Source organism: Podarcis melisellensis (assembly GCF_964234715.1).
Source record: "Podarcis melisellensis genome assembly, chromosome: 2".
NCBI classification, from domain to species: domain Eukaryota; kingdom Metazoa; phylum Chordata; class Lepidosauria; order Squamata; family Lacertidae; genus Podarcis; species Podarcis melisellensis.
Window position 1 is genome coordinate 50,505,520 of NC_138529.1, and position 14,476 is coordinate 50,519,995.

At 42.5% G+C, this 14,476-nt stretch overlaps 1 protein-coding gene across 1 annotated transcript in view; it reads left to right on the top strand.

Annotated features, from left to right (window-relative positions):
- Nucleotides 1-14,476, top strand: part of ERGIC1 (endoplasmic reticulum-golgi intermediate compartment 1) — a 76,020-nt gene that overhangs the window by 58,952 nt on the left and 2,592 nt on the right. Inside the window, exons 6-9 of the mRNA XM_081900136.1 lie at nt 2,142-2,246; nt 8,072-8,132; nt 11,008-11,108; nt 12,829-12,951. Coding sequence (XP_081756262.1) covers nt 2,142-2,246; nt 8,072-8,132; nt 11,008-11,108; nt 12,829-12,951 — 390 coding nt within the window. The remainder of the gene's footprint in view (nt 1-2,141; nt 2,247-8,071; nt 8,133-11,007; nt 11,109-12,828; nt 12,952-14,476) is intronic.

A 14,476-nucleotide genomic window follows, 5' to 3' on the forward strand; every position in this document is an offset into this window, starting at 1 on the left:
TTGCCACCCTTGGGATTCAGAAATCTCAATGTGCCTAGACCACTTTGGGTTTCATGCTAATGGAAGTCGTAAGACCAGAGTGCGTAAAGCCAGGAATTTGCCCAGTTCTCTCGGGGAGAAGCAGAGAGCTGGCTTTATACTCCTGTGTAAATTGCAAGGGATTGGCTGGAGGCATGAAACATGTGGGTCCAGGAACCAGGGCTTTAACACTTAATTGAGTATACTGTTTCCTCCTTTGTTTCTGGGGCTGTAGGCGATGGTGGTGGAAGCAAGTGTCAGATAGTGGTGGTGGTGGAAGCAAGTGTCAGATAGTAAGACCTAGTTGCTAGGGCTGTGGGGCTGTTGGGCAGCTGTTCTGCAAGGATGGGGTGTGAGACACTCTACTAAGCATCTCCCCTTCTCCACAAGGTTCACTTATGTTCCTTGACCAGATGGAGCTAAGGAGGACGAGTCCTATGCAGAGCAACTTGCTCTTATCACCCAATGAGTCATTGGGCTTAGCAGCAGCAATGAATGAATGAATGAATGAATGAATGAATGAATGAATATTTCTTCTCTTCTACTAAGAGAACACAGGGCAGTGTACCAAAAAACGATATCATATGATCTATAAAAGTGCAACTAACTATATGAAATCAGATTTATTTCAAAGCTTAATTGGTGGGTACTCACTGTGACCATCTCCAATGTAGTTTTTGATCCACCCTTTGCAGGACAGTGAACTATCAGTTTCCATGATGTAGAGAAGCCAAAAACAATGAACGCACGCCCCCCTCCAACACACACAGTCCCCCCTTCTACTTGCTTCCTTATTGTAGTAGTGCTTGAACGGGATTCTGTTTAAAATGCTTTGTGATGCAGTTCCATTTGTAACAAACCCTGAAAGGCTGCTGATCCCAGAGTGATCTAATCACAATTAACAATTGTCATGGTAACCAGAGTTCTTAGCTGAAATCTGTGCATTCAGGAACTATGTGTACTATAATTTTGTAAAGAAAAAGCATGTTTGGGAAGGGGCCACTGTAAAAGCTGGAGCCTGATTGTCATTTAAAAAAAAAAGAATTCATTTAAAATCTATTTCAGCTGAAGAGCCCTCTTGGCTCTTGCCAGGGCGTCCGGTGATAATGGCCATTACAGATCTCTCTGTCCCTGACCTAACTATTTTGTCTTCAAATCCAGCCTATGGTAGCTGGAGCAAAAGGAGAGGTTGTGTGAAGTTCCAGCTGCTTCAGCGCATGCCAGGCTGGTTGTTTGGATTTAAGCTGTGGCTGTACTTGCATGTTTTGGCACATGGTCTTGGAGACGGTGGGCCAGAAGACTTTCCCTACAGCTGTCATAGACTGAGGTGGTCATGAAGATCAGGGACAAAACATCTTGAAATGAGGGATGTAACGAAGAGCATAAATCGTAGTTTAAGGAGATGTGCTAGATGAGAGTCTTAGGAGTTCAAAATTCTAAGAACTGTAGCACAAAGAACTGGGTGGTGGCAGTATTTCACCCTCTTGTTAACAAAGGTGCTTGTTTGAAGGTGAAATGGGTGCAGCTTCATGGCAGTTCTCTTGGTGATGGGATGTGTAGATGGGAATGATTCACAGGGCCAATGCAAGAAGAAGTAATGTTAGCACAGGATATATTTCCCACAGCCATTTCCTTTCTTGGGGTGGGTGGGGGTGGAGCTTACCATCCTTCTAGCTTAGCACTAGAGTGCAGAACCAGGAACTCAGGCCTTATGTGGTGGGTGATAATCTTGAATCAGTATTACTCCTGTAGTGCAGCAACTGATGCAAAATTGCAGCCATCATGTGGGAGCTCCGTGGATCCCCAGGTGGAGCTTAACAAATATTTCATTTGATTTAGGGGAGGAGGCAAGAGTGCTCCAGATCTCTGAGCCTTTGATGAGTGAGTGGTCAATTATAGCAGTTCTAGACTGAGAGTAGATTATTGTGACGATTATTGAATCTGGCCTGTGACTAACCCCTTTCCTTGATGAAAGCATTGTAAGGTTTTAAAACCTTTTCTCTGTAATAGATGTTGGAGCCAAATGATGTAAGTCACCAGCCTTAGCCTTGTGTTCCCTATCATTCAGCTTTGTGTTGAGAACTTAAAAGCTTAATAAATGCTGAACTCTTGCCTGCTTTTAGGTTCCAGGTAATTTTCACGTATCGACACACAGTGCCACTGCACAGCCTCAGAATCCTGACATGACACACGTCATCCACAAACTAACCTTTGGTGACAAGTTACAGGTGAGTCTTGAATTAAGACATCTCTTAAGAGGATGCAATAGACGCTACATTTGCTAACTGTTAAACTTTCATGTATGTTGTCGTATGTGGCATAAAAGGTTCCAGAGGGTGAAGAGGTTACATTTTCAGTCTGACATATTTAAGTAATCTACTGTGATAGGTAAAAGTATTTGGAAAAGGGCTGCTTCTTTACTCCCCCAAAATAAAGCAGTATACCTGATTGGTGCTTATAAGCACATACGTATTATAAGATGAAAATACACTTTCACGATACAATATACAGTCGTACCTTGAATCCTGAATGCCTTGCAAGTCAAACATTTTGGCCACAAACCGGGAAGTGAGTGTTCCAGTTTGCAAATGTTCATTGGAACCCGAACATCCGACGCAGCTGACACAGCTTCCGATTGACTGCAGGAGCTTCCTGCAGCCAATCATGGAATCATAGAGTTGGAAGAGACCACAAGGCCCATCGAGTCCAACCCCCTGCCAAGCAGGAAACACCATCAGAGCACTCCTGACATATGGTTGTCAAGTCTCTGCTTAAAGACCTCTAAAGAAGGAGACTCCACCACACTCCTTGGCAGCAAATTCCACTGTCGAACAGCTCTTACTGTCAGGAAGTTCTTCCTAATGTTTAGGTGGAATGTTCTTTCTTGTAGTTTGGATCCATTGCTCCGTGTCCGCTTCTCTGGAGCAGCAGAAAACAACCTTTCTCCCTCCTTTATGTGACATCCTTTTATATATTTGAACATGGCTATCATATCACCCCTTAACCTCCTCTTCTCCAGGCTAAACATGCCCAGCTCCCTTAGCCGTTCCTCATAAGGCATCGTTTCCAGGCCTTTGACCATTTTAGTTGCCCTCCTCTGGACACGTTCCAGTTTGTCAGTGTCCTTCTTGAACTGTGGTGCCCAGAACTGGACACAGTACACAATATTTGTTAATCGGAAGCCATGCCTTGGTTTCCAAATGTTTTGGAAGTGAACGGACCTGCGGAACAGATTCTGTTCAACTTATGAGGTACAACTACATTAATAAGCACCAGTTGCAGCAGCAGCCTTATGATGTTGGACTGCATACCATCCATTCCCTCCTTTTCTTCACAGTCATATTCTGTGTTTCTTTTTTATTATTCTTTTCTAGGCTCTGTACTTTTATTTTGAAAACCCAATAAAAATTACAAGTAAAACAAGCCAGTGGGCTGCATTTTTTGGTGGGAGGAGCGTGCTGCAATGCTTCAAATCGTTTGCTAGCGTAAAGGGTTCAGGCTGTAGCTTCCTTATTCTATAAATTGTTCAGTGGGCTCTCTGCTCATTCACATTTGCCAGGGGATGCTCGCTGCCTGGTTTATTTTCTGTTCTGCATTTTATTCCTATATCTTAGGAATAGTAGGTGACATTCACACTGCTATATTTGTGTGGTTGTGCCTTGGTGACACGTGTGGGAGTGATATCCTTGGGAATATGGACTGTCAGAGAAACCACCAGACTCTGCTTTGTCTCTGCCGAAGAGAAGTATTTCAGTCAAAAGCAGGAGTCGTCAGCACAGACAGTCTCCTTCCATGCCCTTTCCCAAATCTAGATGTTTTCAGTAGTGAAGGTTTGGCTGTAGTGGAGAAAGGGGGGGCAGGGTGCACCAACCATCACAGAGAGCAGCAGGTGGGCTGCAGGGCGTCACAGGGGTAGCTAGGCGGCATGAGTGCAGACACTGCCTGTCCTTCAAGAAGCCAGTTAAGTTTAGGCAATGTTCCCCAAGGCAACGTTTCCCCAAAAAGCTGAACAACTTTGGGCGATCTCTTAAAAAGTGCTCCACCCCAGGTGCTGGCTGGGATTGCTATACCACTGAGGTTTGGATTCAACTGTTGTGAACGTTACCATGTCACTCATTAGTGCTCCTTCCCCAGACTCGAGTCCCCATATGTTGATGCCTACAACCCCTATCATCCAAATGGTCACATGGCCAGTGTCCTGGGAGGATTGGAATTGTAGTCTAGCAAAATGGGAACTTCAGTTTTAGGACGGCTGCTACAATCCTTCCTCTATTCCTATGCTCTTACGGAGAACAGAGGCTGGAAAGAGAGATTTCTTTTACCATCTCTCTAATCGGCCTTGGTTGAGGAAAAGCACATACTTGCCCCGTGGCCGGTATCCTCTGTAATGTTGTTACATAACTCTCAGTTTCACAATGGGGATGTCTCACTGTACACCACCCTCTTCACCTACTTTTCAAAGACTTCACTTCGCAAGAGTTGCAGTAGTATTTGCCATCACCACCTACTCACCACACGTAGCAGCCATGCTTTTAAAACCATACTCTCATTGCAATTTTGGCTAATCAACACAGGCATTTCATTACACTTGCTTCGCACACACCTATTCCTCAAAAACCTTTCTAACACTCGTCTGGTTCTTGCCCTTAGCTTCCATGAGAACCATTAAAATATCAGCTTATTTGGCCCATCAGTGGGCACTCAAGGCAGCTTGCCTTACAACAGTGATGTACAACACCACCAACCATTAAAAACAATATCAGTAAGCTAAAAATGTGGAAACATCCTCAAAACGCCATCACAGAACCAGCAGCATTATTCAGCAGCTTTTAAGATCCAATGGGATTTTGCCTTCACATTCCTTAAAGCACCTTGGGAGTGATTCCATTATGTAATGCTCAGGCACACCTCTGCAATGGGTATTTACCTGAACCCATCCCTTCCAAATTGGTTTCAGAAAATACCCGCTGCCTCTGTGTACATTTTGTTCCTGAATCAAGCTGGTGTTTCCATGTGCGTGGCCACCCTCCCACGTCTGCCCTTCACACTGCCGGTTGCCTTGCTCGTTTCACCTGTAGAATATTATGGCATAGGGAAAAGCAGTTACTGCCATGCTGAAGTTTTTTACTTCAGTGAACACAGAAACCTGCCTTACAAGAGGTCAGGCTGTTCGTCCATCTAGCCTACTCTTACCTATTCTGACTGTGCATCATGAGTGTTAGATGAAAGCTCATTAGCTGACTTTTCTGAAGTGTGGGGGAGAATTGATCATTTGAATGTTGTAAGGGCGTAATTGACAATAAGTAGGTGCCTTCGCTCTACCTACTGTCAACTTTTCTGTTCCAGTGGGTCTAGTCAGATACAGTATATTATTTGGTCACATCTGTTCTTAATTTTTTAAAAAATGTTTTATGTTGTCTGTTGTTGTTGTTTAAATGTTTTAGATGCTTTTAATTGTGCTTCTTTTAAAAAATAATAAATAAATTGTATCTGCCCCGGGCTTCTTTGGGAGGAAGGGCAGGATATAAATGTATTTAATAAGTAAGAAAGTAAGTATTAGAGAAAGAAAGCTACCTTAAAGTTGTACCAAAAGAACCCTTTTTGGTTTTCTGTCCTCAAGACTTGAAGTCATGAGACCTGAATCAAATAATGGCCTTGAATTAATACTAGCACGCTATCTTTGATGAATGCTACATATTTCAGACAAGATCGTGCATATAATTCTGCCGTCCTGGGGGAAGATGAACTCCCCTGACCCGTAGAGCTGAGATCAGCTCTGTTCAGAAATGCTGCTTCTTATTAAGCTGTTCTGATAGCACATCTGTGAATGAGGTCCTGTGAGAAAGAGTTGCGGTCATCTTTCTGTATAATCCTTCAGTTGTCACTGTGTCGCTTGGTACTGGGTAAAGCCTCTTGATGCTAATAATTTGAGTAGCACCATAGAAGACCCAGATGTGCCATCCAGTTACATTTGTCACCCTTGTGTCACTTGCCCCTTTTGTTGTAATTGCATGAGGCTTGTGTGTAATTACAAGGAAGCTGAACTGGGGGTGATGTGAGTACTAATAATGGAGGAGGTGTTTTGTGGATTTCCATTAATTTTATATTGTTTATATGTTTTGATTTTTATTGACCACCCATTAAACATAAGGTAGTCACACAAAGTTTAGAACAATAAAATATTCTAATTTATTAAATTTGTCATATTAGATTAATAAGAATGCCTATGTAAAAGCACACACAACATAAAATCATTCTAAAACAGCATTTAAGCTCCCTGCTAAAAATAATTTGCTCCAAAGACAAGAATACACTAGAGCTTTGTCATTATTGTTTATTTATTTATTTACTTGTACGCCACCTTTTATCCTGACAGGACTCAAAGCAGCTTAAAGATTAAAAACAACAACCTCTAAAGACATAAAATGATTGTAGAAAAACAATTAAACATTGATAGAATTAAAACTATACACATATATAAAGTCTGTTTAAAACACATCAATAATTACAATAAAAACATCACAAGCCCTTTCATTAAAAGCAGTTAGAGTCTGAAAGCCTGTTGGGGAAAAAAGTCTTCACCTGCTGGTGGAAGAAGAATAAGGAGATAGCTTCTCTAGTGGGGAAGTTCCAAAGTTTGGGAACCGCCACTGAGAAGGTCCTCTCTTGCATCCCACCAAGCATGTCTATGGGGGTGGTAGGACCAAGCGAAAGGCTTCCCCCAAAGATCTCAAAACCTGGGCAGGTTTGTCTGAGGGAATAAAGCATGGATATTTATTTATTTATTTATTTTTTTAAAATCTTCATTTGGCATTTCAATCTTCATTGAAAACATCTTTGGTCCTGTATACGTTACTGTTTTAAAACCACAATGAGGTTATTTTTTAAAGCTGCATTTCAAATTTCATTTGTCTGTCATTGTACACATCAGAATTGTTGATTGTGTTTCTAATTTGCCCACTGTCTGTCCACATCAGTGAGTGGAGAGGGGTGTGGATGTATTCATTTGGCTTACATTTTCAGATTGGATTGAAGCTGGTTTGGGGGGAAGCACCTCCAAGTGGAGTGTTTGTCAAGAGACGACAGGATAGATGTATATTGTGGCTAATGCAGTGTACAGACCTGCAGTCAGAGTGCACTGGATACATAATAAGCGGGAGAGTTACCATTTACTCAGGCTTTGGTGCACTCCTACTTCTGGTGTTTGAGGCCAAGCGCACATGAAGTTAGCTGCAATCCGAATGTATCTTGCAGTTTCTAGAGAAATCCTGTTGTTTGATGCGTTTCCCCTCAAATCAGCTTCCACCTAATTTGAATTTGTCGGCTGCAGATAAGCTGCGGTGGGTACATTTGAGCTGTTGTGCATGCGCAGATGTCAGCACATGTGTAGACCACAGCTTCATTGAATAGAAGTTTGCCGGGGAGAGGGGGGAAGGTTGCTGGTATGCGAAAACAAAAAAGGATGAAGATGTTCCCACCCCCGCTGTCTCTGTGTGTGTAGAGAGTAATGTAAAAATATGACTTAGAACATGGGGGGCGGACGGTGCAGTGACCTTGCTGCATTTTAAGCTGCTAATGTGTACATAGCTTTAGTGTATGTACTAGGTGAGCCTCATTGGGGAGGGCATTTCATAACTGAGGCACTACTTTCCCTAGTGGCCACTTGCCTCATCTCTTTAGGTGGAGAAAGGCTTCTGTCTTCAGGTCCCATTGTTGGTCTGTGAAGTTCTTTCTTATATTGGATGGTTTGTAGGCTCAGGGCTATCGGAAAAGAGTGAGAAAGAGCTCTGCTATTTGAAAAATTCTTTACTTGTGTTGATAGGCTGCACTGTAGTATATTTCACATGCAAGGTCAGTGCAAATGTGAAAAACCTATTGCCCAGAGAGGATGAGAGATAACATCAAATTAAATTGCACAAAATGACTTTAAGCTTCTTGCCTCTTCTTCTACCTGCAGTGTTGAAGCTTCACTGTTTATAAGCTAGGTTGTCCCTGGAAGTATAAAATAACAAACGTAATACAAAAGTTAATTCTATGCTCTTTCCCTCTCCAGGTCCAAAACATTCATGGAGCATTCAATGCGTTGGAGGGAGCAGACAAGCTCAGCTCAAACCGTACGTACACTGTGTTTTGCAGGGTCTTATCTGGGGTTAGTAAAGATGCCTTGATTGGCAAGACTGGTAGGAGCTAGCCAAATTTTATTTAATTACAGGGAAATGAAAGCTGTACGCACCATATATTTAAAAGGTATGACTTTCCCCACATAACCCTGGGAACTGTAGTTTGTCAAGGTGCCATGTGAGTAGTAAACTACAGTTCCCAAGCCTCTGCCGGGAGGGGGGGTCATGTGCTTTAAATGTATGGTGTATATACACAGCCCAAGACTGTACGGCTCTTTAGAGACTAACAAATTTTATAAACTTTTTGTGAACTAAAGGCTGTAATGAAAGGCATACATGGTGATAAGTTGGAGGGGCTGGGGAGAGAATAGTAGGCAGTGAGGTCATAGAGAAGTGAAATGCAGAAAAGGGCAGACAGTGACAATCCAGTTAGAGCTAGAATATATGTATGCAAGATAAGGACGGTGACCCTTTTACAGCGGTAGTCATAGGCGATAAAACAATCAGCTTGGTAATGATGAGGTAATTGACATCTGTAGTGGGAAAGGAAACCGTTGTCTCTGTTCAGACCCACCCTTTGTGTGCGTGTTTGGGGTGCGTGTGTGTATAGATAGACCGATGTAGCCTGCAACTGAGGATTACGCTGCATACATCTGACGAAGTGGACTCTAGTCCACAAAAACATACGTCAAATAATCTTAGTCTTTTTACTGTGTCATCAGACACCTTTATCTTTTTACCGTGTCACAGCAGACTAGCACTGCCACCCCTCTGAAAATTGTTACAGTTTTAAATTTATGTTCTTTATATAGCTGGGTTGTTACCAAATAATATTACAGTGGCTATAGGGATAAATTAATTTGATTTCCCCTTTTCCCTGGCTATAGAACAGAGATGCCCAGATTAAAAAAAAACATAGTTTGTCTGCTTATAACAAAAGTTACAGGGAACAATTGGTCTTCTGAAGTGTTGGTGTGCTCCTCCGCCATGGATATCTGATTCCTAAACATCCAAGAGAATTTGGGTACTGAGTGGTCTCTGTGAAGCTGACTGCTCTCTTAAGTTCAGCTTCAGAGGCCCTGCTGTGGCTGTTCCTTACCCTCCATTTTAAAAAATGTATTCTTTCTTAGCAGTTTAATTTTGGCTGTATATAATCATTCTGGTGACTTTTAGTGGAAAAGTAACTTGAAAATATTTGATATAAATACCTAGATACAGAAAGGAGGCAGGGCAAAGAGACAGACTTGCAAGGTTTTTAAGAGCATCTGTGTCATAGCCAGGAAATGAGCATGATCCTAACCAACATCTTAATTTTTGGTATTTCCTTCCTCAGTGTTTACTTATCGGCTGTCATGACTTAGTCTAAATTGGGCATGTAGAACACTTCTGCAGTCTGTATTTGCTGCTCTACATCTTAGCATTACTTGCAGTGTATTTCCTACTCCATGGAACACACAGCAGAGGGAAACTCTGGCCCCCTATTTCCTTCTCTGCCCCATGAAGATGTATTTAAAGGCTTTATCCCAGGACATTCTTTCTGTGTGCTGTCAGGTGCTGTTGAGACTGAGTGGTTGCTTTCCTACTTTTGGCTTGATTATCCATGAAAGCAACCATTGCCAAGGATACAATATATGAAATAAAAATAGTGCTTGAATGTTTTAATCCCAATGGGAAGGACTGAGTGTAGGGAAATAAACTATATAGTGTGCCAGTCCTCTCTCCAACCTGGAGTATTGTGCTCATCCTATCAGCCAGCCCTTGGAGGAAACTTAATTTTCTAGATCCATTTCAGTAGGGGCTTAGGTCCAGATTTGGCACAGAAACTGCTTTGGTCGCCCTTTAGGATGCCCTCTGTTGGGAGAGGGACAGGGGGAAATGTGCCCCTGTTAATTCTCCTTGATCTCTCAGTGGCTTTTGATACCATTGACCATAGTATTTCTGATTGATTGATTGATTGATTGATCGATTGAATATTTAATTTCTATACTGCTTAATATATTAAAAATATCTCTAAGCAGCATACAAAGAAACTGAAGCAGCAATAGACAACTTAAAACAAAATGTTAGAAAAATACACTGTTACATATGAAAATGTTACTACAAAGTTATTCATATATATCAGTCAATATCAATTCATTTTCCTTCTGACACACCCTCCCTCTCAGCCTTTGGGTTCTCACCCATTGTCCAAACAAACTCTCAGCTCACTCACAAAAATCTAACAATCATAGAATCTTAGAGTTGGAAGGTACCCAAGGGTCATCTAGTCCAACCCCCTACAATGCAGGAATACCAGAAGAGTTGCTGGTAACAGCAGACATCGCCCTAGTCTCTCACTTTAGATTAGATTTTTCTGGGCAGGCCCAAGGTGGGTGGTACTTCTCAGACTGCCCACAACTGTGCCCCATTCATTCTGGAGTGACTGTCCAAGTTGGGGGTGGGTGCCACTGCTTCTGGTAAACTTTAGTAGGGTTGTAAGCGCCAACTCAGAATAGTCCTTGCCAATGGTTGCCCGTACCAGCTTTTTACAGTACATCAAAAAAGTGCAGTGAGTGTCTTGAAACATCTGCTAATTAAAAAAAAAAAGGTTGTGGCACTTTCCCAAAGTCTTGTTTGTGTACCTTCGTATCTGTGGACTGGATATGTTCTTCTCTGTGTTGGTCAGGTACGACTTCTGTGTTGAGGAAAATGCAGAAGGACAAAAGTGTATTGTTCCCTGCAAGGAATGAATTGACTGGGTTAAGCCAATTTCAATTTAAAAAAGAAAAAGCTGTACTTTTAAAGCTGCCCATTTCAGGGATGCATTTCTGAGCATAGTCTTGTGCTGTGATTTTTTGGGGGGGTTCAGCTTTCTCTCTTGTTCACGCAGCCCTTGCATCCTATGATTATATATTGAAAATTGTTCCCACGGTGTATGAAGACATGAGTGGCAAGCAACGGTACTCATACCAGTATACTGTAGCCAGTAAGGTAAGCATGCAGTAGTATATCCTTTGGTAGAAAGTGCTTGATGCAGCACCCCCTACTGGATGAGCCTTCTGTTGTAGGTCCCATTTCCACTGTCGCTCTTACTTGTTGTGCTTCCTTGTGCTTGAAGTGAGTGCAATAGCAGCCCCTGCTGGAAAAGCAAAGAACTGATAATGAAACGGAGGTGCCATTGTATACTAAGGATGCTTGAGGAATTTGATCTGATCTGATCCACAACTCCTAGGTTGAAACTTCGTAATCCACCAGATGCAGTTCTCTGATCAAAAAGCTTATCAAAATACATACACTGTATCTAAATAGATTTCCTGTTTGGAATGAAAATATTTTAGAAGTGCATGTTTGGAGAGAAAGTAGGTTTCAAAATTACACTTTGAATGTGCATTTTCATGTAGCTATTTCATAGGTGATTAACGCAGAATGGGACAGAATGGACTGACAGGTGGATACCCGTGAAAGAGACACAGACTGGAAACAGACTGATTCACCTATTTCCTACTTCTTGGTTTGCTGTCGGTAATCCTGTATAGCCAGTGTAGGGAACCTTGGGCTCTCCAGATGCTGCTGAACTACAACTCCCACCATTCCTGGTCATGCCATAGTTCCCAGGGCTGATGGAAATGGTAGTTCGGCTGTCTGCGGAGGCAGAGGTTCCCCACCCCTGACGTATGCCTAAAGCATGGTTGGGTTCATGAATCTTAGGGGAGTTGTATATATTCTATTCCCATTACTTACTCCTCAGCTCCCAACTTTTCAAGCAGTAAGGCAATATAAGGTTGAGGGTCTGGAGCAAAATGGCTTGTTTTCGAGTGGAGGAGGTTAACACCTTTTTAGTGTGCTTACTCTTTTCATTCCAGCCTGAATAACTTGGGATAGATACCCACATGTGGTGTATATTTTGATGTGATGTGTTTTCAGAATATTGAGCTGCTCATAATTTTTCATCCTTTTTTTTTTAATACATCAAGGTCTCCAAATGTGGGCTGGGTGTGCATGAATATCCAAGTGGGGCGGCTGCTAAATATAAGCTCAGGAAGGAGCAGAAAGGTTGCTTGAATCTATCCCAATTGGATGGGATTCGGGGGAAAAATGAAACTGTTTCTTCCCAGTCTCGAGGTAGTCTCATGTTTGCCAGAGGGTTCTTTTTGAGGGGCAGGCATGATTCTCTCTACTTCTAGTATAAGATAGTAACCTTATTATGTTGTCCTTTACCTTTTATTAATGGCCATTTTGAGCAGACATTTTGGAATGTCCAATGAGCTGGTCGTTTGTCCCACCACTAATCCATTATGAGCTAGTGGAACATAGTGGCTAAGAGACTATACTGTAAACTACAAAGTCCCTAGTTAAAATTTCATTTCTGCTATGAGCTCCTTAGGTCAGGGGTGGACAACTTGCTGCCTGAGGGTCACATATGACTCTTTGACTAATTTCATGTGAGTGGCAATGGGGGAAAAATCAGAGAGAGAAAAGGGGTGACAGATAAAAAATGAGATGCCCCAGCCTCTTTTTACTCTGGCCAACACCAGATTCTGCTCTGCCCTCAACAAATTATCCCAAAAGGAATACAACCCTCAACAGAAAAAAGGTTCCACATCCCTGCCTTAGGTAATCTTAGGCAAGCCACTGGTTCTCAGCTGACACCACCAAACCATCTCCAAATGGAGACTATAACTCAGTTCTACCTTATATGAATCTTTTTCAGGAGTACGTAGCGTACAGCCATACAGGCCGCATCATTCCAGCCATCTGGTTTCGCTATGACCTGAGTCCTATCACAGTGAAATACACAGAAAGGCGACAGCCCTTGTACAGGTTCATCACAACAGTAAGTTTCCATTACATCATGTTCTCTATTTCTCCGTAGCTGACACGTCTTATATATGTGTGCATGCAAGTGCAGCTCATGTGACAGGGTCAGAAAAGAACCATAATACCAAACTCGACGACCACAGTTCTTTATCCAGGTGAAGAGCTCTTGTCTCTTGCACAGTCTGGGCTCTGGTATTAAGTGCCTTGTTTTGATGGTACCAGCCCTTTTCTATTGCTACTAGAAATTGCCCATCAGGATATATTCATTCCTTGTATACACAAGCTTCGCACTTCCACAATTTGGAGACGCCAGCCATCTTTTTAAGAATGAACACTGGAGTGGGGCAGGCGGGGCTGTTGTATATTAAGATGTAGTTATCCAGCCCAGCTCAATGGCTCTCTGGGCCGCCGTCATTCCTGCTGTCCCAGTCTTTGCTAACGCTGCCCGCTTGCCCTTCTGCATCATGGTTGCCTTGGAGACTGGCTAGCCGTCATTGCTGTGGAGAGGCTGCAGCCTTCTGGCCCAGCCAGAGATTATCCACTTGTGGCAGCTGGAGTTATTGTCAAGAGGGGCAGGCCTCAGAAGCACCCTGAATCTTGTTAAGCAGCAGATGCTTACTTAAAAGCTACAAAGGAGGCCCATGGAAGGAGCACCTGCTGTTCCTTTTGTTGGGTAGCTTGTTTACCAGGCTGCACCCATACAACTGTCACAGAAACACTGAAGTGTTTTTAAATGTGTTCTCATGAGCATAGGTGGGAAAAGACCCTACCAGGCCGTGAGAGAATTTATCCAGGTTTGGAAATGTAAAACTTCCTATTGTTACCTCAAAAGGGAATGGGCCTTTTTAGTGTCTCTCTCTGTGGGAACTTTAAGCAGGGCTGTCAGGAGGAATCGTGTTGATGTGCATGTATGGCTGGTCATCTGGGTGCGGCTCTGTGGCATTTTGTGTGTATTTGTTTATAGTAGGAGTGACATAAATGTGCGGACTGGCTGTTTTGGATACAATTTCCATGATTGTTCTTAAGGCACACAAAGGGTTTGTCTTGGCGCACACAAAAGCTGTTAGTAAAATAGTTGGGGAAGGAACAGCGCCACTAAACAAAAGTGTTGTTGTGCCCACATATTTGCTGGCTATATATAAGAGGAATGAGAGAGCACCTATCCGCTGTCTACTACTTCTGGATTTATTTTATTTTTATTTATTAAAACATTTATAGACCACGCTTTTATAAAAACACAGCAAGGTGATATACAGCATACAAAATTACAATTGGATAAATAAAAACGTCAGTAAATACATCAATAAACACTGGTTGGTAAAAGTAAATTCACATTGCAAAGGCCTGCCTGAATAACACAAGTTTTTTAAGGAGACGTCTAAAAGATGGCAGGGATGAGTCTTGCTGGCCGGAAATTCCACCAAAATATGTGTAGCCAAGTACAAAATGGGTAAGATGAGACCATCTGCTGTGCTTTTGAGTAGTGAGCGCTCAGCACCAAGCACTAAAAGATGCATCACTTGTATGCCTTATTTTCTGGA